The sequence below is a fragment of the Copadichromis virginalis genome, linkage group LG17 (genome assembly GCF_057382275.1).
Source record: "Copadichromis virginalis isolate Kocher_CV1m ecotype Utaka linkage group LG17, C_Virginalis_male_GT1.1, whole genome shotgun sequence".
NCBI classification, from domain to species: domain Eukaryota; kingdom Metazoa; phylum Chordata; class Actinopteri; order Cichliformes; family Cichlidae; genus Copadichromis; species Copadichromis virginalis.
This window is the reverse complement of record NC_140634.1, coordinates 38,328,605-38,356,538: the sequence shown is the minus strand read 5'-3', so window position 1 is coordinate 38,356,538 and position 27,934 is coordinate 38,328,605. Positions and strand designations below refer to the sequence as shown.

The following is a 27,934-nucleotide window of genomic DNA, read 5'->3' as shown; positions in this document are numbered from 1 at the left end:
TATCACACAAGAAAGTTTTTTTCTGTTTTTACAATGACGACCCAAACTAATAGTAAAACAGTGCTTTGGTTGTTGCAAATTAAGAGTTTTAACAAGCAGCAGTACACTGAGTCAACCCTCTGTGGGTCAATAACATCCACAGCAAAGTGAGGATAATTTCATTGCTTTCTTAATGTTCTGCTGTGGATCAAAGTGTCTGATGGACTGATGTTAGCTAACATGCGGCTGGTGTCACGGCTGGTCAGGCAGGACTTAAATGCGGGACTCAGAGCTGTGCATGTAAAGGGAGGTTTATTTACAACAACACCAAGTGAAATATATACACATATGTACATATTTAAGGGCCTTGAGGTGACTTTTGTTGTGATTTGGTGCTAAATAAATAAAATTGAATTGAATTACAGTGATGAAGGGACACGGGCTCCAGGAAATCTAGGGGAAGGTCCAGGGCAGGGGTCCACGTCCACAGTCCTCTTCACACTGTCTGTGACTCACTCGTACTCAATCCACTCCCACGCTGAAACTCACTGACACTCATCCAAGCAGGGTCCACATGAAACAGGCAGGGATCCTGAGGATCGTTAGGAAAAACCAGGAATCACTGGTTGGTGTGTTGCCGGGGTTGTGGGCGGGTGGGTGCATGGGGGCCCAGCCCTGGAGCAGGGTGCCGCCGGTGCGTCGAGCCACCTGGGGGGCTCTTCAACTGGTGGGGGAGATTGTCACATCTTGCAGGAGCTTTCCTCTCCTCAGGAGCTCCCTCTGCAGGAGGGGGAGATACAGGAGAGGTGGAGGAAGATCTCAGCCTGGGTGTTTATTGTCTTATGTAGTCTGGAAGATGAGTGGATGGTGGGGTGGGTGCAGTTTTCTCTGTGGTGGGGTTGGGTGGACTGTCCCGGGCTCTGTGGGGCCGGGCGGCGCTGCTGCACTGGGCCCGGTCTGGATGGGCCTGGGCCCCCTTTCCCTGGCGGGTCGCGGAGTATGGGGGTGCCTACTGGGGTCAGCGGGGGAGCTGGCCCCAGGGAGAGGTCACTTGCCCCTCCCTTCCTTCCCTCCCCATCTCCAGCTGCCTCCCTCTTCCCGCTCCACCACAACCACCCACACATGCAGGGCCTTGGAGTAGGGGTATGTCACCAGGGTGCAGAGGAGGCTACCCCCCCCCCCCCCCCCTCTGTCCCCTTCTGGCTGCCTCTGCCTCAATTTTATCCCACAACTTAGACATTCACATTACTCACACTCTCATTACACATACATATAGGATCTTGGGGGTGGGCACGATACACGGAGTCCAAAGTACCATCAGGGTGTACACCCCACCCCTGGCATCGTTGCCCACCTCTCAATTTTAAATACACGTAGACATTGAGGGCTAGCAGGAGGGACCATGCGCTTACCTGCTGCTCTCTGGCAGGTAGCTCCATGCCCTCCTGGGTTTTAAATGCACCTTAGAACACACATGTATCAACACTACAATGAGTGAGTGGAGGGAGGTTTGGAGTCTTCTATCACCCCCGTTCTCTGCGACCTGCTGGAGCAGGGGGACTAGGAGGAGGAGTTGGCCGTCCGACTGCGGTCTGGAGTGTGGAGCCTTCCTGCTGCTGCGGAGTCGGGGCGGTCTGCCTCCCCCCACCGCAGGGAAAAGGGAAACACCACCTGGGTCTGGGTGCAGTTCCCCCCTCCAGGGGTAAGGGCACCTAGACCCGGTTTGTAGAGTACGCTTGGGGAGTGTGATCGTGTGTACAACGTCTCTTTATGTCTTTCTCCACGTTGGTTGAGTGTGGAGTAAGTGCATATGAGAGCATGAGGGTGGGAATGGATGTTTGTATCTGTGTGTGCCTGTATGTCTGTGTCTATATGTCAGGTTGGGTGTCAGGCGCCACCTCTCTGGGGACATCTCAGGCCCTCCAAGGTTTGGAGGCCTATCTCCCCCTACCACCACTTCCCCTGCCAGTGGCGGACCCCCTCAGACATCGGTGCGTTGGTGGTTCTTTGTGTCCGGGGATGGGCGTCCAGGTACACACCGGCTCACTCCTTGGCGGCCGCTTATCGGGGCCTGGAGCCTGGGGCTCGCTCGGGCCACTTCGGAGGTGGGGTGCCCCCGGCCTCTCGGCCTGGGGCTCGGTCACTCAGGCGCAGCTGGCTGCCGGCGGAGCTCACGGGCGCGTCACTGCAACTCCCCCTGGCTTCTGCTCCGCGGCTGCTGAGTGAGCCCTCATCTGGGACTCTCCTCAGCTCTTTCCGGGACAGTGGCGCGGCTGCCCCTCTGTTGGTCTTCCTTGGTCTCTTGTGTTCTGGGGGCCTCTGGATGTCTGGAGTTTTGATCTCCTCCACACCTGCTTCAAGCCCTGGAGGACGGGGCTGTGGCCCCCCCACACCCTCTAGCAGATTATTACATGAAGGAACCTTTTAAAAAAACAAAAAACAAGCGCGTCCATGCTCACAGGTGTACACACGGGTGATCACACCCACAAACTACACCCTTTTTGGCTCCTACCTCAAAGCACACTGTGTTCTGTTGATCTTATGTGCTGCACAATAATGTTTAACATTTAGTATTTACTGTCATATTCCCATATATCATTGTGATGTTGTTTATTCTATTACTCTTGTTCTCTTCTGCTTGCTTTCTTTTTTCTTTCTCAGCAGGTGATCCAGGTGATTGATATATGCATTTTTTTTCTCTGCCCGTTCTGTTGGTTTTTGTCTTTTGCCCTTCTCCCCCGTCCCTCTTCTCAGCTGTTTCTCTTTCCCTCTTTCTTTCTCCCCTTCTTTCCCCCAGTCAAGTCTGTCCCGTATTCAGTAAGTGAAAATAAAATAAACAATAAAAGGTGAATCAAATGGACCATTACGGCAAGGCTGGGATGGTCAGTTTGGTAAAGTAAATCCGTCGGGCATCTTTCTTTGCCTTTAGACAACAATTCTGATGCAAAAGAACCAAACGGGACAGGCCAAAAAAAAAAAAAAAAAAAAAAAAAAAGGAAAAACCAGGAATCACGATGAGACTCGGAGATTCACAAAGAGAGCTGGAACTACACTAACGAAGGTAAGCACAACAACCCAGCAATGAACAACAGTCCGCCGTGGCTTTAAGTAGTGGCAGAGCAATCATGCAGCAGGTGAGTGATGATGAGCAGTCGTGGAGATTGAGGCAGGGACCAGGAGGAGGAATGAAGAGGGAGAGAAAACATCCAAAACAAACGGAGCTCTAGAGAGGACCGGAGGATCAGGACACCTGGTGTGGTCTTCTGCTGCTGTAGCCCATTTACTTTGTGTTGTGCACTTAGAGCTGCTCTTCTGCACACCTTGATGGTAACAAATGGTTCCTGTTGCCTCACTATTGGCTCAAAGCAGTCTGACCATTCTCCACTGACCTTTGGCATCAGGAAGGTATTTTCCCCCAGGAAAATACAGCTCACTGGATATCTCAACTTCTTTATACCATTTTCTGTAAACCACAGAGATCATTGTTCTGGAAAATCCAAGCAGAATCAGCCTGTCTGGCATCAACAGCCACGACACATTCTATCATCTTTCTTCACCATCGTGATGCTCAGTTTGACCTGAACAGGCACACATAATAAACTGGCTGCTGGATGTATGCAGCGTGACTCTACTGGACTATACAGTTTTGGTGCCATGTTCTCAGACTGTATATATTTTCTTTGTCTGCTTTCTGCTGCATATAGTTTCACGAGTATCATTTTGCTTTTCTCAGTTTAATGATTTATATTGTCTAAAGTTTTAAATAACTCCACATTTTTGTCTAAGGAGCTTGGAAAGAAAAGCATCTGGACTGTTTTAAGTTGCTTGAAACTGGCTGAACCTTCACAGACAAACTCCCCACTTTGTTTTTGTGTCTGAACACGTTTTAGTCCACTGTACATTTCTGTGGTGCTCTTTTTAAAGTCAGCCAGGGTTTAATAAAAGTGAAAAAGTGTCTGTGTTTACATGTCATAGCACATTTAAGTTGTGCGTGTCATTTGCCTAAATGCCGCCAAAACACTGGAAAAAAATCTAACATAGACGGTTTGGAAGAATATCGTTTAACGTTTTGAGATCTTTGAAATCTTTAGGGGGTTTGGCGAAATGAGAGAGGAACTGGAAAATAGTGGAATTTCCCTTTAGAATCTCGAAGCCTGTGTTATTGCTCCCCGCCACCAGAGGCCGCTGTCCCCCTCGTTGTGCTCATGCAGCGGCACGCAGCATCAGCCCGGTCAGAGGCAGCAGAGTGTCGGGAACTCCAGCAGCTCCTCTCTATATATTTCCACTGAGGCTCTGTTTTTGGGATTCATTCATCCCCGTCAGAGCTGCTGCTCGGTCCGCCCGGACAGGATCTCCTCTTCCATCCACCCGTCCATCCACCTATCCGTGTTCACCTCCCCCTCTGCCCAGAGGTGCGCAGCGTCCGCCTCTGCACCTCAGAAGGTCAGACACATTATTTTCGATCATCGGACCTGTCAACTTTTTTCTTTCTTGTTTTCCTCTCTTCCCCCCCATTTCTGTCCTCTTGATTTCATCACCGGAGGAATTACTACTGAATTCAGCGGTCACCGGTGAGTCGCCCTGCCGGTGTTTTCTCGTGAGGCGAAATCCCCGCAATATAGAGGCGTGGAAGCGATCAGACTTGTGGTCAGGCCAAGAGGTCTGATATATTAGCAGCTGAGGGAATCCTTTTAAGGAAGCTCGTGTTTCCTGAGGTGAGGTTGAGTCTCATGGGGGGAAAGTCTATCCTAAGTGTTGCTGGGATTGCTTTAAATTAACCTGAACCATAGCTTAATGTAATTTAGTCTGTGGTCTTAGTGACGTGTTGCAAGTTGGAAAAGTCTTGCAAGTCAGTTATTTAGGAAATTAAAATGGAGCAATGAAAGAGAAAGCCAGAATCCAGTTTTGTAATACAACCAAAAGAGTTCAGTCTTTATGAATATGCAGTTTCGTGTTACTCTCCCTTCTCCTTCTCCATTCGCATTCATGGGCAGCCCCGAGTACTGCAGAACAGGCCAAATCTTTATGGGAATTAGGGTCCTGTCGCCCAGCACTGGTGCCTGCCAAACTGGGCAGAAGAAGAGGGGCAAGGAAATGCTGAGTGGCTTTGATATACTGCTTATGCACTGAATTTCAATCAATTCAATCTGGACTGAAGGCCAGATAAGAATAATAATTAATTAATAAATAGTAATAATAATAATGAAAGATAAAATGCATGTACTCATTATATTTAAAACAGAGATAAATGTTGCTATATTGTGTTTATAATAGCTTAAATAACTGTATAATAGTCCTTTTTGTAAACAGAGCTGTGAAGCACTACAGTCTCTGCCTTCTGATGAAGCACTGTAACTGGTGCACTTACTAAAAAACACAAGTACAACCAACATACTCTCAGTTTTTGCTACTTAATATCCCTTGAACTGAACTTCCAAGTAGATTATGATTACATAAACACGTGTTAACCTATAAGAAAAAAATCACCGCAACTAGTTACAATGCACTTTAATGTTAACACTAATTCATAGATAATAGCAACATATCATTAACATATAAATTAGCATGATGTCCAGAATGGGGCCATTCTGCATGGTATCGAGTTCAATGTTAAAGTTGCTCCTAAGGAAATCTCAGAGTACACACTGACTTATTTGTTAACAGGTCAAATGAGGCCAAACTTATTTACTTTAACTTGAATGAAATTTATTAGAAGAGTTGTGAAGAGTTCTGCTTTTATACTGAGCCACTCCTTCTTCTATTTATGTATCAGGATGATGATCATGTGACAGATACCCGTCACCCCTGGTTGGTGTTCCAGTGTCACCATATGGTAGAAATTTTTGGAATTTTTTTGTATAATATTAAAGCCTGGTCTGGATCGTTACTGAAAATCTAGCGTCTTTTTTCGACTTTTACTTAACTAAAAATATAATTTAAACGTTTTCTTAGAGTCAGGGCATTGCAGAAGTATTTTCCCCACTAATTTCCCTCCAGAGGCTGCGCACCATTTCACTGTATATTCTGATGACAGGCCTGCGGTTTGCCGTCTTTCTATAGCCTGTGGTGCAGCAGGTCTCCTCCCTTGGTTTGGAGCACTGAGGTCTGTAATCTCAGTCAACCACAGCACCACCACCCAGATTCATTTCTCAGGGTAAAAATTACAAAAAGGCCAGCTGGGCACACAGTGGAAAAAAATATATACACGTGCCCAGTTTGACAGTCTGGATGAAGTCCCTGCAGAGCAGAGGTCCACGTGTCGAAATAAGCACACTGCTGCATCCTGGACAGAGGGCATCGAGTCCATCAATCATCACTCTTTGTATTTCTCTGTTAAAGTTTTTGCCTCTCCTGAAAGTAAACAAGAACAGCTTCACAGAAACACTGACAGCACTGGCTATGTAGCCAATTATGGAAAAGTTTATTAAGACACAGTCTGATGAGGATCACAGGATTTGCTTTCTAATCTTGTAGTCATTTCTAATCACATGCTGTAGTTAGTGCTGACTGTTTTTAACCTTTGCCGTACACAGCGAGTTTGTCTTTCGCCTCTTTTATGTTGATTTGTTAAGAATGTTCTAATTAACGTTGAAAGTCAATTTAAAGGAATGTTGTAGAAAATACAGAAATTCACTTATTTAGTCTCCTGATGGGAGTTAGCTGAGATCGCTCATTTGTACCTATGAAGTCTGGACACCCTTAGCTTAGCTTAGCTTAGCTTAAAAACAGTCTGGTGCTGTGAATTCCTAAAGCATTGCCGTTACCATGTGTTGCTCAAAAACTGTCTGAGAATGAAGTCATTCCACCCAGCCAAAAAAAGCAAAGAAAAAAAGACCCTTTTCTGTAATAAACTAGATGTATAAAATGGACGTAGTTCCTGTGATGCGTCAACGGTAGCATTTTGGCTAGTTAAGACTGGTAGTGTTGCTAGTTAAGACCAGCGGTCCCCAACCTCTTTTGCACCACGGGTCAGTTTAATGTTAGACAATATTTTCACAGACCGGCCTTTAAGGTGTTACGGAGCCCCGCAGGGGACATGGGAGAAAAAAAAAATTAAGACGGACTTTTGCAAGATCTCGCAAAACAAACTCGGGATCTCGCAAAAGTTTTAGCCGCATCCTTCGGAGGCCGCCAGCTCGAAGCCGACCGGGAGATCGAGGCACGATGTGCCGGGAAAGCGGTGTTCCTCCCGGCTGTAGTAGGTCTCGACCTCCCGTTAGCTTCGAGATGGTGGGTGTCAGATCTCCGAAAACGTCGGAGCACTTTTGGAAATTTGTGATGTCTTGTAAACCGAGCAGGTATCTGACATTTACACAACTACATTCACACCTCAAAATATCTTAAAAGTGTATTTTGTGACCCAGAAAGAGTAATATTACAACTAAGTAGCTGCCGCCATTGTTGGAATGTTGCGAGATCTCGCAAAACTTTTGCGAGAACCCGAGTTTGTTTTGCGAGATCTCGCAAAAGTCTGTCTTAATTTTTTTTTCTTCCATGTCCCCTGCAGGGCTCCGTAAGGTGTCGCAGATAAATACAACAAAATAAAATGATACGACCAAGACAAAAACTGTGGTATTTTGTAAATATAATAATAAACACAAATTCACTGTGTAATTGTGTAACTTTATTAGCAGTGTCCTCCTAAAATCCGGGAAAAGACCCAGGGAAACCGAGTTAACGATAAAAACCCTGAAAATCATAAATTTCACACCCGAGCCTCAACTCTTGTGGCCTGGTACCAAACCACTCACGGACCCGCCTGATGGGTTGGGGACTGCTGGTTAAGACTAGCAACACCAGCAGAAATGCATTCATAAGCCGTATATATGCGACAAACAGACACGCATGTCTGCTAACAGTACAGAACTTTATCGCTCAAGTATGTGTACACACACAATTGGGCTCAGGTTACTTCTTTGCTCTCAATGTACACTGCACAATAGGCAACAGACAATACAGACAATAGCAACATGGCACAAATAATAACACACTGGAAGCCTGGCAGATATAATGAACTGCCGGGGACATTTCTGCCCAGCCAGGTTTGGGTAGCAAAGGGTGGCTGATCTGGAAATCTGTGTACGACCGTGGTCAAGAATTCCAGATGGTGGCGGTAAGGCCTGGCAGGCGCTCACTGGCTGTAGCTGCCTGTCAGTCAAAGTAAACACATCCGTAACTCTTGTATTCAGATGGATGAATTTCTCACAGAGGGCAAATACCTTAAGGAACTGAATTTTTGGCACTTCTAGTTGAACCAAAGATCATTTTTATTAACTTTAGAAAAAGTTGGGCCAACAGTTTTCACTAGTCTTTACAGCATGCTAGTTAAGCTAGACTACAGTCACGGTAAACACTCACTTGTTGAAGTAAATCCTGAGATCTTTCTTTCCCTCTTCTTATTTTCCCCATCTTCAGATTCAAGCAGTGATTTGTTATCCAACAACAGTATCAGACTTCAGCTAGCCAGGTTTTTATCGGGTTTTTTTTTTAAAAAGAGCAGAAGAAAAAGAGGAGGCTCCATATTTACAAGAGACAACATGCAAATGCACCTTTGTTAGCGCTGGACGAGTGCAGTGCTAAGGTCAGCCAAGCTAGTCACAGCTTGTCTTATCTCTGTACCGCATGCAGGTGAGATGAAGTTGATAGTGATTACCACGTTTGACACATAAAGGTGGCAAACACACAGGCCGTGGTCTTTCAGAATGTGAGAAAAATTGCTCTTTAAAATGCATCCCTGCTTTACTTGTAGTGCTTATCCTGGCTCATAGTTGTTGTTTTTTTTCCTTTCTCTGGCTGATCCTATGTTTCTTTGACCTTGGATCCATGCTGAAACAACATATCATTTGTTTTTGTCTTGGCAGCCACTGGAATTTGTTCTCTGTCAGAAAAAAGCTCTACATGCGTTGAGTAAAATAGAGAGACACCTCAGCTTCACTAAAGCAGATCATCCTGTGACTTCATTGCATGACTGAGGTGTGTGCGTGTGTGTGTGTACATACATGTATGTTTGGATGAAGGATGGAGCAGGTGTGGAGGCCATAAAAGGCAAAACAGGAAGACGAATGGCCGAGTCGATAGGGAGACACGTCTCTGTGCTTCTCTTCTTCCTCTCAGTGGTGATTCCCTGCTGCTGCGTGGGAGAGCAAGGGATCACTGCAGCAGTGTGTGTGTGTGTGTGTGTGTGTGTGTGTGTGTGTGTGTGTGTGTGTGTGTGTGTGTGTGTGTTTGTGTCGTTACAGCAATGTGTGCGAGATGGGAAACAGAGGGAGAGCAAACACGAGCGTAAAAGTGAGAAACAAGGCAGAAAAAAAAGTGCTGTAACAGCCATACATATTCCCTTCATGTCCTGTTTACATTCGACTGAAGACTTTTCCTTTAGCATCTACTGTCAGTGTAAACACTGTGCGTGGAGCTAAAAGAGAAGCTTTTATCTCCCTTTAGAGCACTGTTGTTATGGATGTTACTAATTCTTATAGCTAGCATTTGATGGAGTGAATAAGCATTTTAGAAGACAGAGGGTGTGTTTTACAGAAGTAGCAGCAGGTCTGGTGCACAGCTAACTCCAGTATCAGTAGATACTCATGTCCCCTCAAACTTTTATAATGCAGGTGTTAGATAGACACCAATAACAAAACAGATTAGATAGCTCAGATTAGATTAGTGAATGTCCGTCTCTCTATGTTAGCTCTTTCAAAGACTGGCGACCTGTCCACAGTGTACCCTACCTCTCACCCTGGAAGCGTTGGAATGACCAAAATATAATATCCCAGAGGTGTTCTGTTGAATTTGGGTCAGAAAGACTTGGGGGTTCGTCAGTGGTATCCCTAACCCTAACCCAGTGGTATCACTTCCTTTATCCTCTAGGACAGGGGGGACAACTCCAGGCCTCAACTGCAGGTTTTAATTATCACCCTTGATCAACACACCTGAATCAAGTATTAGTTCGTTACCAGGCCTCTGGAGAACTTCAAGACATGCTGAAGAGGTCATTTAGCAATTTGAATCAGCTGTATCTGATTAACCCCCAAGGAGGCCATTTACGTGAAAAGGGAAAGACCATCTCTGAATCGAGGAGGGGCCTAAGGGTACATCTTTCGCATCTTACAATGCTGTGATTGCAGCCATTCCCCAACTCTCTGTGAATGGGACTCCTGGCCATTCATCAGTGGTTGTTGATCAATGGTCATGAGAATTTGCATAATTATGATTAAGGAACTGACCTCCCAGCCCATTGTTCCTTCAGTGGGCTGGTTTCAGTCATTATGCAAATGTACTGTTTATAAGATTGAAACCTGCAGTCAGCTGAGACTGAAGACGTCACTTGGATGATGACGAAACGTTTCTCCCACAAAACGCTACGTCCAGATGAACAGAATCAACTTTTGGAGATTTACTTACCTGGATGATTGAGAATGCATCAAGATGAATCAGCTGTACTGGATCAAGGACACATCTAAAACCTGCAGGACCCCGGCACTCGAGGCCTGGAGTTGCCTACCTCTGCTCTAGGAACACGAAGCTGGGCATTGTTGCGCACCACGAGGAATCCAGGACCCACTGCACCGGCATGGGCTCTGACAACGGGTCCAAGAGTTTTATTCTGATAACTAATGGCAGCCATTGCGCTGCAGGGTGTGGTTGCACAGCATGTAGAGGTTTGTGAGTCTCTCCATGGGAAAAATGTCGGTGTTTGAGCGGTATATTATGGTACACAGCAAACTAAGGAAGCGATGAGTCTTTAAACAGACAGGAGTTGTTTTTGGTTGTTAGTATAATTTCATATCTGATGGCTCCATATCATAGTGTTTACCTAATATGCAAAAGATCCCTGCTGCGAGATCACGATGAGACTGTAAAAAGTCTCCCAACTTAAATATGTGGAACTATGTAAAACCCTGTGAGCAACAGAGTAGCCAAAATAAGTTTCTAGTGTTATTTCATATCTGATCTTCTACAGAGCTTGTTTAACAGGTGGGATCTAAGTGCCGTTTGATTGTGATTACACTGATAAGCGTACGTGCTGTCAGTTTCACAAAAAAAACCTCGGTTAGAACGCTCGTCTTCAATGCCATGTTTTTGCTTCCTACTGCGTCGGATAGACAGAGGGGAGAGACTGTGGTTCCACCATTTACTATACATAGGACGACCACGTTATCAACATAGATGGCAAAACAGATGGATGTTGCTACAGTGGTGTCACCCACTGGTTTGTCAAGTCCCGTTTTTGCTCTTGGCTCTTTCAAAGGAAGAGTACCCAGCCACTGGTACAGATATGTGGACGACACCTGGGTCAAAATCAAGACACAAGAAGTGGAATCCTTCACTGCGCACATCAACGCTGTGGATAAAAACATCAAGTTCACCAGGGAAGACACAAAGGACAACTGTCTGCCTTTCCTGGACTGCGCTGTGCACATTGAAGAGAACGGCAAACTCAACATCGAAGTTTACCGGAAGCCCACACACACGGACCAGTACCTCCTCTTTGACTCCCATCACCCTTTGGAACACAAACTTGGAGTAATCAGGACCCTACACCACCGGGCAGAACATGTTCCCTCTAAGCCTGAAGGGAAAAAGAAGGAACGCACACATGTAAAGGAAGCACTCAAAACGTGCGGCTATCCTAAATGGGCGTTCTTAAAGTCAGCAAAGAGGCACAGGAAAGAAGACCAGACACCAGCGAGGGAGGATAAGAAGGACAGACGCAACAACATTGTCATCCCCTATGTAGCCGGTGTATCAGAGAAACTCAGGAGAGTTTTCTCCAAGCATGACATCCCAGTGTATTTCAGACCCAGCAACACACTCAGACAGAAACTGGTTCACCCGAAAGACAAAACGCCAAAACACAAACTTAGCAATGTGGTGTATGCTGTACAGTGCAGCGAGGAATGCTCAGACATTGGAGAGACCAAACAGCCACTTCACAAGCACATGGCACAACACAGAAGAGCCACCTCCACAGGACAAGACTCAGCAGTCCATCTGCATCTTAAGGATAAAGGACACTCTTTCGAGGATGCCAATGTTCACATTTTGGACAGAGAGGACAGATGGTTTGAAAGAGGAGTGAAAGAAGCCATCTATGTCCACTGTGAGCGACCATCTTTGAACAGAGGCGGGGGTTTACGACACCAACTCTCTGCCATCTATAATCCAGTTTTGAGTTCCCTTCCCAGACGCCTTAACGCCCACTCACATCCTGGGCCATCTGACCTCAGGAATTCGCATGATAAGGTGGGGCCAGGTTTCACAATGAACACACCCGAAACTCTGGCTGATTGGGACCCACGCCCAGTTTCCCACCTTGGCTCAGGCGATTAGAGGATCATCAGGGGGTCCTTTTGTCCCTCTGTGGGGGAAACTCCCACTAGGTTTATATCTGGGACTCTCCACCATTTGACCTTAGAACTGAAGAAGCTTCTCGGATGAGAGGTGAAATGTCTTCAAGCAACTTAAAGAAGTCCAGACGCTTTTCTTTGCAAGCTCCTTTGACTACGATGACCTGGATGACTGAGAACCTTCACAGACATGTCCCGTTTTAAAGCCTTGATGTGAGTGCTGTGTCGACACGTTGTTTACTGGAGCAACTAACCAGCCAACTGCTCAGAGTGTCCTTTAAAACAAAGACTAAACAAGATGAACTGGCCTGTCTCTAAAAGCAGCCACACACTTAATCAGAACTTTAAGCCTTAATAGCATTTAATTGGGTGGGTCATGTGAAAAATGTACCCCTATACTGTTTGTTTTAAACCAGGTTGTAAACATGCTTCCTCTGTCTTAAAGACATGGGAGTCTGTGACTTGATTTTAGACCCAGCCTTAATGACTGTTTAAATGTGGCAGTTTCATTCATTCTAAGCACTCAGGAAATAAAGGTTGATTGATTGGTAATTTATTTCAACATGTGAACAATATACAAGTACATTTAGAAAAGAAATGAGAGAAAAAAAAAATATACTATACAAATTACATACAAAAAAACATTCTGATTAATTTACATGTTGAAAGGGAGTGGGAAGAATCACCGAGGCAGTGATATTAATATTGGTTGGAGATGTAATGACACGTTTCAAACTTGAACAGTGGGAGAATGCCACTCAGGGTTAAACTCAGTCATTCATCTTTGTCCTCGAAACTGCCAAACACCACAAACTTAGCTGGGAGGACAGAACACAACGTCATTATTGCTATTACAGCAGCGGTTTTGCTCACTGCTTTGACTGTGCTGTGTGGTTATCGGAGCCACATCAGCAATGACCGAAACAAATATTTAAAGATGCTGGCAGCTGCCGTGACACCACCCGCCGAGTAGGAGACGTAGACAGATGATCGATCTCCACTTGGGTCACACAGAGCGGCACGCTGTCACACCATATATAGACATATGTGTGTTGCTATGAAGGGGAAAAGGTTAGTTTAAAACATATGTGTGTGTTTAAGCGTCTGCCTGGAGTAAAGGAGAAGAAAACTGGATGCTGGCCACTTAATAATTTCAGCCAGTGTGAAGTTGGGTGTGTGTCAGTGCCAGCAACATATTAACCAAGCACAGCTTTTATTTAACTGGGCACACGAACGTGTGATCCGGTTTCAGCTTTCTCTCATTTTCCTGCTGTAGCTCATTTCAGCCAACAAAGAGCGAGAAGTCCAGTCCAGTCTGTGCTTCATGTAATGTACACAACGGTGACTGACGATAAATCTGTTCAAAAACTTGGCTGACAAACTTCAGCACGCTATAAATGGCTGTCTTAATTATTGAACGGCAAAGTTATGTGGTGTTAAATTAGAGTGTACATTTAAAAATAATTCACAGAACAAATTACTGTTGTCTCTTGACATCTGCCTGTTCAACATCATTCTGTTGTAGATTTGCTGCTCTGCTTGGGATCATTGTCGTATTGCATGATCCAGGGTTTAGCTGTTGGCCACACATTTGACTCTCGTATACTTGGTGTACGGAGGAGTTCGTGGGTGGCTCGGGGACTGCAAGGTGCCCAGGTCTTGTAGGTGCAGAACAAGCTCAAATCATCACCCCTCCACCACCGTGCTGGACACCTGGCATGAGATCTTTGTGTTTCTTGCTAATTGTGGTGCTGTGCAATATTATTGCAGTACCTTGTAGTACCATATCACCCTATTAGAGCACTTCGCTCTCGCACTGCAGGCCTACTTGTTGTTCCTAGAGTATTTAAAAGTAGAATGGGAGGCAGAGCCTTCAGTTTTCAGGCCCCTCTTCTGTGGAACCAGCTTCCAGTTTGGATTCAGGAGACAGACACTATCTCTACTTTCAAGATTAGGCTTCAAACTTTCCTTTTTGCTAAAGCATATAGTTAGGGCTGGACCAGGTGACCCTGAATCCTCCCTTAGTTATGCTGCAATAGGTGTAGGCTGCTCGGCGATTCCCATGATGCACTAGGTGTTTCTTCTTCACTCACTATGTGTTAACAGACCTCTCTGCATTGAATCATATCTGTTATTAACCTCCGTCTCTCTTCCACAGCATGTCTTTATCCTGTCTTCCTTCTCTCACCCCAACCGGTCACAGCAGATGGCCCCGCCCCTCCCTGAGCCTGGTTCTGCCAGAGGTTTCTTCCTGTTAAAAGGGAGTTTTTCCTTCCCACTGTCGCCAAAGTGCTTGCTCATAGGGGGTCATATAATTGTTGGGTTTTTCTCTGTATGTATTATTGTAGCGTCTATCTTACAATATAAAGCGCCTTGAGGTGATTGTTGCTGTGATTTCACGCTGTATAAATAAAATTGAATTGAATATTACCACTTTAGTTTCATGTGTCCCAACGCCACTGATCCATAAGCCTTATGATTTGTTCAGATCGAAGTTTGCAAACTAAGCTGTGTTGACATGTTCTGACCCTATGTTCCGTAAAACCTTCCAAAAAAGCCACACTTGCTCAGTGTTTTTCTAATTCTACTGTCATGGACTTTAACATTCAACATGCTGACTGAGGCCCGTAGAGTCTGAGATGTAGCTCTTGGCTTATTACACTTTCTCTGAGCATGGCACAGTCTGACCTTTGAGTAACTGGGGAGACTGTCACTTGCCAGAGTTTTTTCACCTCATGTTGTATCAAAGCTGACTAACACACAGCAGGATTAACTGAGGCGTCACTCCTCCTGATCACTGGCATCAGGTGACTGAGAGCTGGAGATCTTGGTTCCTACAGCAAGCCAAGATCTTACTTTGAGTATCATTGCACGGGTGGCAGGTATACAGGAATAGTGATTACTTCAGCGTCCATGTGTTGAAGTGTCCAAAGACAGACAGGCTGAAAAATAAAGGTAGCCCCTTCCCACCTACTGCACCTTTAACTGTGGCTTGTGGTTGACAAGCTGCACCTCTGCACTGCAGCACATTAGAATAAAGGATTTGCAAACAGATAATGTCGACAACTTTGCTTCCTAAGTAGATTTGTGACTTAAGCTGTATGTTTTTCTGCATGCATCGTCGCTAAACTGCAGCGCAGTGAGAAAAAATGAAAATTATCTTTAGCTGCAGCTGCCCAGCCAAACACAGCATGACTCCCCACATAGACCTGGGGTGTTACATTCTCTCTGTCAGCATTGGTGCTAATGGGAAACACAGCAGTCTCCAGCTAGTTTGTCCCAGGATTGCTGTGAAGTCATCAAGCTAAGATTTGAATTAAAGCCTTGTCAGTATCTGTTTGTTCTCAGGTTAAAGGTCCGAGTGGAATCCAGGAGAAAAACAGAGTGATCAGGCCAGAACTTTAGAGTCAATTACCAGGAGAGACAGCGCCACAGCTGCTTGTTTTCTTATTAAACAGACGGGTGTGTGGCTGTTTCATCTGGCTGTACTGGTGTTTTCTTTTGAATGGATGATTTCAGATCTCGGTGTTCTCCCCCTCTCTCTCCTGTCTTTTTCACTTCACATTTTTCATGCACCAACATAAAAAACCATAGCCTGGGTAGATCAACAGCCTAAAAAAAAGATGGACATGACTGTCCAACATTCACTTCACTATGTTGTTGGAAATGGAAAACTCACTGATTTGTGGGTTTGTGATTTGTATCGGTTCTCTCCTGTGGAGGTACAGTGAGAGGTGTGTGAGGGCCATCACCTTCAGATGATTAAAGCTCCATAGACAGATGACAGCTGCAGGAAGGTTGCAGTGTGCATTTCATCCTCAGTGACTGCTGATGGATTAATAAAGTGTTTTAAAGCTGGTATCTCCTTTCCTGGTATTCTCCTTTTTTTCACTTTCACTTTGACTTTTGAATTCAGCCCTCTCTCTGCATGTTGATCATTTTCATTTCCATCAAACGATGTGGCATCTTTTCATTTCTAACACATTACAAAGTCCATATCAGTGTAGAAATCTGGCATGATTCTTTTCCACTGAGAGCTGACATGTTTCCACATCGTTTCATTCATTTCTTGAGTAAGTGAATCAGCCTTTCTACTGATATTTTCTTTAACCTGTACACAATGAACTCATTTTTAGACTGAACTTGATCCTTTCAGTACCAAAAATTGCAAAAAAAAAAGGAAGAGAGAAAATGCTTTGGTCCTGAATTTGTGGCCATCTTCTTAAAAGAGCTGCTAGCATCACAATCTTCATGTTATCTATGCAACCGTGTCCACATAAAATCAGGTTTTTATATTTATTTGCAACTAGTGATGTGACACTGACGTATGAATTATTTCATTTTATTTGCTAAAACTATTTATTTCCTTTTCATCACATTCAGTCATAGTCTGCTACTTCTGCTTGCTTCCTTGAACACTTTCTCTGTGACTCACTTCTGATGGTGGAAATGTTTCGTGAATGTTTCGTGGAGCTAAACGTAGACGCATTACCTCGTCTCCTCAGACGCTGCTTCCTGGATGGAGGATGTTTGGGGCTGACCTCGGAGATCACTGACTGGCTCGCTGAGCTTCTCTCGTCACAGCTGCTGTCATGGCCAAAAGCCCGGAGGTGAAGCTGGCCGTCTTCGGCAGAGCCGGGGTGGGAAAGTCAGGTAAACATCAGTGTGTGCTTGTGTGTGTTTGTGTACATTCGAGCTCTAACAAAGGACTGTTTTACTGTGCGCACACTTTTAGTTCTTCGAGTGGCTCAAACTAATATATTAAACAACTTCACCATAGGACTAGGTGCATAAATGTGGTTTTTGTTCCCAATCTCCTTCCGCCTCATTAATGTTGCCATATTGTGTCTTCATAGTTTGTGCTTTCCAGTGTTTTCCCTCCATCGTCCCTTCAGGATTTTTATGCTTGCTATAAAAATCATACTGACTTTGTTTGCATTGTCACCAATGCAGTAGGTGGTTGTTATCGGTCTGGCTTAAAAGCCTTCATTCCCGCAGATAAGTAAGTTGAGTCATTATCATCTGGTTTCAGCTTTCCTCCATAAGCTGCAGCCACTCACACTCAGCTGGCACCGTGTACGTTTTCTCTGCAATAAAACAGACCATGTGTTTCCCGTTGGCGGCAAATCAAGCCTGATTGCTTCTATGTAGCAATCAGATGTTGGAAAACAGGCCTTGGCGGGATCTCCTCTTTGTTAAAGGAGGCCATTAAAATGTCGTTGGAGGTCAATTCAAGTGCTGCACTGAGAAGTATAACGACTGAGAGGCTCATAGCCCCCAGGTGGAAGGAGTGAAGCTCTGAAGCACGTCAGTGAGGATGATGGCATCTGACGTAAGTCTGGGTTCTTCTTCACAACATACCTTGAAGCTTGAATCTGCTGCTTCTTTCCATGAACTAAAAAGTGTGATGTTGGTGCTGGAAGCTCATCATTTCATCAAGTTTTTATCCCCCCCTGCAAAAAAATATATATCAGGGAGCTGACATCTGTCCGTGTCAATCACACTGCTGCAGTTCCCGTCTTTTACTGCGACTTTCTGTTTTAACTTCTGGAAATAAGATTAGTGTTCCGGCTTCTGTCTTTAATGTATGAACATGTCACTGCTCATTTTCTCTAAGAAAAAAACAAAACAAAAAGCACCTCACTGATAACCTTTCCAACTGCTGCAAACGGTTACTGCTGATTATTTCCTGCAGTGTTTCACACGTATTTTGACCGTCACACAACTGTCAAAATACGTGTGAAAAAGCTGATGGAAACAGATAAAATAGTACAAAAAAAAATTTCACAGCAGTTTGTGAAATGCTTGCAAGATGTAATATATTGAGTCCTGTGCCTGGATAGAAAGCCATGACCATGCAATCTTTATGTCCCAATGAATCGCAAGTCACAGCTGTCCCTGTGCTTTCAGACAGGAGTTTCAATAGAAACTGCCTTCAGACACTCAGGACTTACAGTATTTATATTTTTACTCATTAGAACCTAAGTGGTACAGGCACAAAAATGTGTCTTTTTTAAAAAAAAATTTTTTATAAATGACATCAGAAACAGCAGTATGCGACATTACGTGATGGCAGAGCTTCAGTTCATCCTTTGTCATTTTTTTTTTTTTTTTTTTTTTTTTTAATAAATAGGACAGGGGGAATGAATGAGAGAAAGAGGGGGAGAGAAAGAAAGAAAACCAAAGGGGAGAAGAGACGGTGAGAAGGGGGGGGAAGAGAGAGGAAAAAAAAAAAGAACTCCTGGGTCACCTGTATGGAGAAAAAAAAAAAACAAACAAAAAAAACAAACAGAGGAGACAGCAAACAACAAAGAGCAACATAATAATAGAGAAAACAAAGCACCATCACAATAAACTAGCTAGTCATAGATATCAATATTTACTAAATAATAAACGATATTGTGCAGCACGCAAGATAGACAGCGCACAGTGTGCTTTGAGGTAGCAGCCAAGAAAGCTTTAGTCCGCGTCTGTGAATACCCATGTGTGCATACCTGTGTGGATCAGCATGCTTGCATTCCAAAGGTTTCTCCATGTAATGATCTGCTAGGGAGTGTGGGGGGGCCACAGCCCCGTCCTCCAGGGTGTGAAGCGGGTATGGAGGAGATCAAAACTCCAGACATCCAGAGGCCCCCAGAACACAAGAGACCATGGAAGACCAACAGAGGGGCAGCCGCGCCACTGTTCCAGTAAGAGCTGAGGAGAGTCCCAGATGAGGGCTCGCCCAGCAGCCGCGGAGCAGAAGTCAGGGGGAGTTGCAGTGACGCGCCCGTGAGCTCCGCCGGCCTCCAGCTGTGCCTGAGTGACCGAGCCCCAGGCCGAGAGGCCCCAGGCCCCGACAAGCGGCCGCCAAGGAGTGAGCCGGTGTGTACCCGGACGCCCACCCCCAGACACAAAGAACCACCAACACACCGACACCTGAGGGAGTCCGCCACCGGCAGGGGAAGTGGTGGTGGGTGGAGATAGGCCTCCAAACCTTGGAGGGCCTGAGGTGTCCCCAGAGAGGTGGCGTCTGATACCCAACCTGACATATAGACACAGACATACAGGCACACACAGACACAAACATCCATTCCCACCCTCATGCTCTCATATGCACTCACTCCACACTCAACCAACGTGGAGACAGACATAAAGAGACGCTGTACACACAATCACACTCCCCAAGCGTACTCTACAAACCGGGTCTAGGTACCCTTGCCCCTGGAGGGGGGAATTGCACCCAGACCCAGGTGGTGTTACCCTTTTCCCTGCGGTGGGGAGAGGCAGACCACCCCGACTCCGCAGCAGCAGGGAGGCCCCACACCCCAGACCGCAGTCGGACGGCCAACTCCTCCTACTAGCCCTCCCGCTCCAGCAGGCCGCAGAGAATGGGGGTGGGAGAAGACTCCAAACCTCCCTCCACCCGCTCATTGTAGTGTTGATGCATATGTGTTCTAAGGTGCAATTAAAACCCAGGAGGGCATGGAGCTACCTGCCAAGGAGCAGCAGGTAAGCGTCTTTTAGTTTTAAAACTAAAGTTGTCCAAACTTTAAAGAAAAAAAAAACCTCTTTATTTGTAGCAATTTTGTGATTATTTCTCGCCTTGCCATCAGACTAGGCTGCAAAGTCTGTAGCCATGCTAACACATCTGTGTTTGGAACAAACAGTGGCTCAAATGAGGCTGGTCAGTGACCCCCTTGCAACCTCGGCTTGCTAGAGAAAAATCCATATTCCCTGAATAGTTGGCGAGTGGTTGCTGGAGGTTTCCTCCAATGCACCAAAACCTCCCTGTATTTGCTTTCGTCAGCAGATTGCAACAGTTACGTCTGCAACCTCCATGCAATTTCCAGGTGTCTGCAGGAATGGAGCATTTAGCTTTATGAATGTTGAGAACAATCACCTGCAGAGAAAATGTTGGTCCTTAACACTGCAACCAACACAAAGAGAAAACACTGGGGCTTGGGTGCAACTTTAACTTTGTAGGCAAACTTTCTGTTTTAGTTTGCGTTGCATTTTTCAAACTTTCTGCTTGGTGAGCTGAGCCGGTTTTTGATTCAGCACCATATACCTCTTTACACTCTAGTGGCTACCAGCAACCTCCAGCAACCACATGCCAGCCAGTTGCAGAGTACACTTAGTAACCCTAGTAACCGCAGGTCACTAACCAGGCTCTAGACCTATCGAATGGGGTTTAAAAACCAGTTCCACAGCTACCTCCAACAACCTTTAGCAACTTGTCAGAGGACACACATTGTTCCTCAGCGACCAGAGGTTGCTCTGTGCTCTGGCTGATTAGTCTCTGGGCCTCACATGCCTCATGGTTTCTATTTACACTGATTCTTATTGAGTGGGTTAGCATTTGTCATTTGTACTAAAATCAAAGTGCAGTTGATGGTGTATTGCAGATAGTTTTTTTCTTTTTTCATGTTTCAAATGTTTTTAACTTGTTGCACATAAAACCTGCAGTCAGCTGAGAACAACATACATTATGTCATTCTGGCCAGTCAGTGGTTTACTCAAGATATCAGTACAACTGCAGCTCATTATAACTCTGAAAGAGAAGTCACAGCTCACTGAAGTCAGTTGGTTTCATCCTTTCAGACGGAGTGTCTGTGAAAAACTTCTCAAGGAGTCTGATAAGGGGAATATTTCAGCGAGGACTGAGCTATAGAACTTTCTCACAGGCCTTTTCCAGAGTTTTGGTGGAGTGCTCGTCTCCTAAGTTGTTGTCTAAAGTGTAGAAGAACAGAAAATTGTAACAAGCTTGAAAACAATGAGACTGATGCTCCTTCTTCTGGTGACAAAGCCACTTGCTCAATGAAAGGTTTCTTCCTCTCTCACATGGACATTTGATCTTCACGTGGACAGCTGCAGCTTTGTATTTGCCTGATCCTCGTGTCACCAGCATGTCTCCCTTTTGCTTTATTTTAATGTACAAAAACAGAGCACAGCATAACAGGCATTGTTGCCACATCTGATGCTTCGTGTAGCCCTGGTGATCCTTTCAGCAATGAGCAGCTCTCATCTAAACATAGGCCTTCACTGGAAACTGGCAGATGCTATCAGATCAATCAGGTTGCTTCTCAGTGGGAAAACATCTGCATGTGGGCAATAAATTACACTCCCCCTGCGCGCACATTGTAACAGGGAGGAAAAGCAAAATAACAACGTTAAGCAGATTTAATATGTTGTTTTGGAGGCACACTGTGAACTTCATAAATCTCTTTCAGAACACTAAATTCCATCTTTGTGCTGCATTTTTGTTTGTTTGCATGTTTTGTCAGGTTTGTTCAAATTGCTATCAATTCAACCGACGAAAACCTTGAACAATTTGCAGTCCTTGAGTGTTAAATGTTCCTTCTGATTCCAAACACTTTAGATTTCTGATACTTAGTTTAACTTGGAAAAAAATGTCGGGTATCAGTGTTTCATCTTTACTTTGGACAGCAGTACCGGTGGTATTTTCACTTTAGCTGTGATTATTCTGAATGATCAGCAGCAGACCTCTGGGGTGTCTCAAAATTGTTTGATGGGGTTCCAGGGTGCCAGGCTCCCTGTGAGGGTCTGACTTGGACTCCTGCAGAGAGCTCTAGCTCTAATAAAGAGCTGAGTGTGTTAAGTCTGGCTCTTCTAGCAGTTTGCAGTCTTTTGGTTTATTGACTCAGCAGACGTAGAGCGGAGTGGAGTGAGAAAATAAGACCCATTTATCCAATTGCTGTGCCTACTACACACACACACACACACACACACAGCAGATGCTGTGAGCTCTCTTAGCTCCTCTGCAGCAAGGCTTTTCAGTAGTTTTGTCAGAGTGCTGCACATCAAGTAAATATTCTGTTCCATGAGCTATTTCTGACTTTTAATACATGCTGTATTAGGAAAAACACGGCAGCAGATTATTATGTTTAACACTGCAGAGAACATCAGTCAATATCTGAGCGTAGAGGCACTTTCTCCCTCTGCTGCCTCGCCATCTTTCAACAGCTCTATTGTATAGAGAGAGGACTCACAGCAGAAATGACTTCCAGGATCTTTATTGCACACACTGACAGATTGTTACAGTTATAATAAATTTTAGAATATTACAGAGAGGACCTTTTCCTGGGATTCATATTAACATTTTTTGAGCCTTACCATCGTGGCTCAAGAGTTGGGCGTTTGCCTTGTAATCGGAAGACCGCTGACAGGTCCCGCACGCCACAGCCGCTCTATCACGTGACGCGTACTGCTTCGACGTGCTACGGTTATGTGCTGAGTTAAATGGTAAATGGCCTAGTCCTTAAGGACCCCAAAGCGCTTTACACATCCAGTCATCCACCCATTCACACACACATTCACACACTGGTGATGGCAGCTACATTGTAGCCACAGCCGCCCTGGGGCGCACTGACAGAGGCGAGGCTGCCGGACACTGGCGCCACCGGGCCCTCTGACCACCACCAGCAGGCAACGGGTGAAGTGTCTTGCCCAAGGACACAACGACCGAGACTGTCGGAGCCGTGTCGCAAGTTTTGTGAGGTGCTTTTTTGATATTTAATGGATCGGATTACTTTTTTTTTTTTATTTCTCTCCGATATCCGATCCAGTAATTTATGTCAGTATCTGACCGATACCGATATGTAATATCGGATCGGTCCATCTCTAGTTGAAACTGCTCTTATTTGCCAGTATTACATTTCATTACATTACATTTCTTTACAATGACCTGGAGTTTGACACCTGTGCCTTAGGCAGTATTATTAAAAGGCGTATCGTACATTTTCATTGCTATGCCAATGATACTCAGCTTTTTCTATCCATGTCGCTAAGTTTAGATAAAACTGAGGTTACTGTACTCTGCCCTAAAGTTTTAGAAACATGGTATCCCCAGTAACACTGTGAGGAATCCTGAAGTAATTTCTGATATGTTCCTGCCTTTCTTTCAAAATTTGGAAAGTCTCAGAGTGAAACGGTGAAAACTAGTTCAAGCATTTATTGCTTCTAGACTGGACTATTGTAATTCATTATTATCAGGTGGTTCTAAAAGAAACTCCCTGAGAAGCCTTCAACTGATCCAAAAGGCTGGAGTGGGAGTACTGGGACTAGAAAGAGAGAGCAGATTTCTCCCACACTGGCTTCTCTTCATAGGTGTCTGTTGTCCTGTCCTCCTCCTTGAGTCTCATTCTGCCAGAGCTTTCTTCTTGTGAAAAGGGAGTTTTTCCTTTCCACTGTTGCCAAGTGCTTGCTCATAGGGGTCATCTGATTGTTGGTGTATAATCGTAGGGTCTTAACGTTACAATATAAAGTGCCTTGAGGTGTTCATTGTTGTGACTTCAGCCTAGTGTAGCTTAAATGTTTCAGTCCACATATAAAAAGCAACGTTAGTACTAAAATGATGTTTACTAGTATTGTTGCCTTTGTCATCTTCATAAGCTGATCGTGTGTGCTCTGTTCCTTCTGCTGTGAATGTGCTGACAGTAATTACTAATAAACAAAAATAACTGTAAGAAAGTGTTTTTCACAGGCTGGCTTTCACTGATTCTGTCTGTTTATACAGCATTCACATTAACAGAGGGAAATGTGCTTTGAAACTTCTCTGGAAATTCTTTCGGAAAGTTAACTTCAAGGCGTGTGAAGCGCCAGCTCGTAAAAACTCTTGTCTCGTCACTCCTCAAACATGCCGCCTTCCCCCCCTCTCACTGGCCTGTCTGACAGCCAGACAGCAGAACAAAAACAAAGGAGTGAGCTAAAATGTGTCTGCTTCTGAAATACCACTTGCTTACCACATTCAATGCCAAGAAGAGGACCGTGGATCAGCCTGATGTATGGTCTGGAGATGTAAACAGACATTCAGAGGGCGGACAGGGGAGACGAGGCCACAAAAACAAGACACTACTGGACTCTACTGTGAAAAACTACTGTAAAAAGATTATTTGGTATCGTTTTCGTTTTGCAGAAAAACAAAATATGGATGAGATGTTGTAACACTTACAGTAATATAATCTCTAATGAAGAAAATGAGTTTGACTTTACAGTGTGATCTGATTTTGAAACAAACCTGGTGAAAGATGGCACAGTCAAACGTTCTGACTGCAGCGGCCATGCTGCTCCCAAAATCAACTGCTTGTGATTCCTGCTGGGTGAAATGAAATACCTGGAGAGTGATCAAATAACTCACCAGTTATTTGACATCCATCAACAATGCTTGTGTGTACCTCCTCACATTGCACAGTCAAGCTATTTCCGAGGGTGCAGAAGCAGAAGAGCGCAAATTGCCTGTCCTGCTGCTCGAGCTTCCAGGCACATCCTCAGCCTTTGACAGCTGACAGAGCCCAAAGCTGTGAAGCTGACTGGATATTTGACTCCTCCTGATTGCTTTCTCCGTGCCGGACCTGGTGAGCAGCCATATGGTGTGACTCATAGACTGCATTATGCCCCAGAACAAGTGCTCTAATCAGTGGGTCGGAAGTAGATTTGACTGGTTTTAGATAAGAGATCTGAAAAGGTTCCCAATTGGCTTTTAGAGTGTGAGTGATGTGCTGTGCAAAGCGCTAAGTGACTTTTATGCACTTGAATATGTTACATAAGAGTTGATCAAATTTCAAGGCTTTATTCTTTTAAATTTGGCTTATTCGCTCAGCAAGCCAGTCCTCTCTGTGTTTAGGTGAAAAGTCAAGTAGGTGCTCACGAACATGCAGCCGAGGTCAGGTGCTTAAAAAAAGTTATCAAGATCACCAGACAGCAGGAACGTCCAGTAAATAATGCATGAATTTAATTTCTCACAGTATGTTAGATTAATAAGTCCGCACTGTTGTGTTCCCAGAATCTGATTGAAGTAGAAAATGAGTATGGCGCCTTAATGCACAATTTCATACGTGGAGACCAAAACAGAGCTAAAAGAGGTAAATCTTGGGCTCTTAGCAGATGGCAAGAAACAAAAGGTCCAAATGAAAGGGAAAAAAAAGCAAGTGACTGCCAAGAGTCAGGTTGTTCTTTAGTGATTGCCCTGATTGAGGTGATTTTAAAACACTAGCATTCGACTCTTTTTCATGCATTATAGACATTTTTCAGGCAGAAGCCAACGGAAAGAAACGACAGCCGTTTGTGTTCTTCTCTTTGATCAGGATCAGCTGATCATTGCTTGAGAGAGGGGAAAAAAAGATGCATCCGGACACAATTGCATGAGTGATTGGATTTGGATGCCGTTATGTAGCTGACATGTATCAGATTATCAGCAGGATCTCCACTTGGTTCTTTGCTAAAGTTGGACACTGATTGGAAGGATTGCAGGTTAAAGGTGAGGACGTTAATTACCTTTTAAAATGGGCAGGAAGTATTTTTCTTTTATTCAGAAAGCTGAGAAAGCTACAGTAAGGCTGCGTATTTATCTGAACATGCCTTTCCAAAGTAATTAAGTGTGCAAGTTGAGTGTTTGCTGTGTGAAAGGAAATTGTTGACCCTGCATGCCCTGATAACTCTGTGCACAGCGGCTGATGAGTATAGTCAGGGCAACAAAGGAAGAATGACTTCTCACTCAGGTTATTGTTGCAGAATTCATGTTCAGCGTATGCTGCCAGCGTAAAAACATGTTTTAGGCATGGTGGCTATATGGCTCCAGAGATGGCTATGTTGCTATGTCACTAAATAAAATGCTTTGGTTCAGACTTTATATAAGTAGATGACTCATCAGTACTTCCTCCCATTTTCCAAAAAATGAAGCCATGTTATTGCAGAAATGGGTACGATCAGCTTGTGTTAGTGCTGTCATTTGCAAACTGAGTAAGCAGCAGTGGCCAGATGAGAGATCAATATCACACAAGTATTTCTTTAACATGTACTATGAAGGCAAAGGAATGATATGCCTTTAGTTTTAATTTTTTTAAATGCTCTGTGTGTAATTGCCAGAAGTTACTCTATGAGAGCTGGACAGAGTCACAGAAGGGACTTAACCAATCAAACGCTCAGTGATGTGCTGGTTTAGATCTGTGAGGAGATCCTGTAGGATGCCATTAGGAGCATACCCAGACATTGTCAGGTCAACCGTGTGGGAGCTATAAAAACTACTACATCTATCACTTTGAGTTGCTGCAAAATGGGCATATTTTTTTCACTTTGATTTTTTGGGTGTCTTTGAATTCAGCTCTCTGTAGGTCAGAGGTGTCCAACTCCAGGCCTCGAGGGCCAGAGTCCTGCAGGTTTTAGATCTCACCCTGGGTCACCTGAATCAAATGATTTGTTCATTACCAGGCCTCTGGAGAACTTCAAGACATGTTGAGGTAATTTAGCCATTTAAATCAGATGTGTTGGATCAAGGACACAACTATAACCTGCAGGACACCGGCCCTCGAGGCCTGGGTTTGGACACCCTTGCTGTAGGTTAATAATATTAATTTCCATCAAGTGATGTGGCATCTTTTGTGCCTAACACTTTATCCAGTCCGTATCAGTGTAGATATCCAGCTTGATTATTTTTTTTGCTGGCAAAGCTGGACTGCATGTAGGCCCACAGTGGGCTGCTGTGGGTGAACTGGAAGTGGTTTGTCTCCTTGAGAACTCACTGATATTGAGTATTGCAAGCTGTTGAATTGATGGTGCCTTTTCACAAACTTTCAACGTGTCTAAAATTCTCGTCACGTATGTGTGAAACGAGGTCATTAAGAATAAAGTCTTAACTGCATGTTTGAGTTTCAGCTACAGTAAGGAGCAGGACTATTCAGACAGCAGATAGACATCATCAGTCCCTCTGATGCCTCATCCTCTACCATCTCTGAAGCTTCATTAAAATGTCAAAGAAAGTGAATTCCCTTAGCATGCCCACACTCAGCTGGTCTTTCTCTATCTTCCTCCACTCCCTCTCCTTCTGAATGTGCTGCATCTCCTGCCCAGAGCTGCTTTTTGTCCTCAGAAAGGAAAAGAATGACTGTGCTATTCACCTTTTCTGTTTGTGCCTTCTTAAGGCCATCTGGCGGCCTCAGAATCCAACCCTCCCCCGTGTTCCTATTCACCTGACACACACCTACACAGATTTTACTAATATTACTACAAATGATGTATTTCTGGAGTGAAGGAAGCCAATGTTCTGTGTATAAATACCAGAAAATCAGTCTTTCCTTGCCATATACAAAGATAAAGAGGAGCCATAAAAGGAAATGACTGTGTCACAGGAAGATGAGTTTGTCGAGTGGCCACGCTTATTTCTTCTGCTGAACTATTTTTAGCGCACACCTCTGACTCCTCTCAGCCTCCACACATCCACATCCATTCTCCGCTCATGTACTCGGACAGCCGCCGCTGTCCTCAGCCGGTGCGTGACTCATCACCGATTATTTTCCTCCTCGCTTTTCACAACCTCTCTCTCTCTCTCACACACTCTCTCTCTCTGGAGATTAGCAGCTCATTGAAAATTTCATGATGAATCCATGAAGTATTTTGTTTTTTTTGCTTCTCGGGGTGCGTTATCAGCTGAGGTTCAGCTTACTGTTTAATATTCAGGGCCACTTTCAGCTCTATTTGATTTATTCCACCCTCTGCCTTCCCACATTTTTTGGGCAGTAGCATCTTTCTGCTTTTCTGTCATTCAACTCCAAAAACTGCAGAGTTTTACTCTGCATGCATGTATGTGTGCATGCCTTTTGGAAGACATTAGAAGT

General features: G+C 44.6%; 1 protein-coding gene across 2 annotated transcripts in view; it reads left to right on the top strand.

The window, feature by feature from the left end:
* The first annotated feature begins 4,186 nt into the window (after positions 1–4,186).
* Positions 4,187–27,934, top strand: part of rerg (RAS-like, estrogen-regulated, growth inhibitor) — a 52,354-nt gene continuing 28,606 nt past the window's right edge. The window contains exons 1-2 of one of the 2 annotated variants that reach the window (XM_085436772.1): positions 4,187–4,422; positions 16,829–16,976. In XM_085436772.1, the coding sequence (XP_085292898.1) occupies positions 16,916–16,976 (61 nt within the window). In that variant the 5' untranslated portion in view covers positions 4,187–4,422; positions 16,829–16,915. The other variant, XM_085436773.1, reaches the window with a different exon arrangement.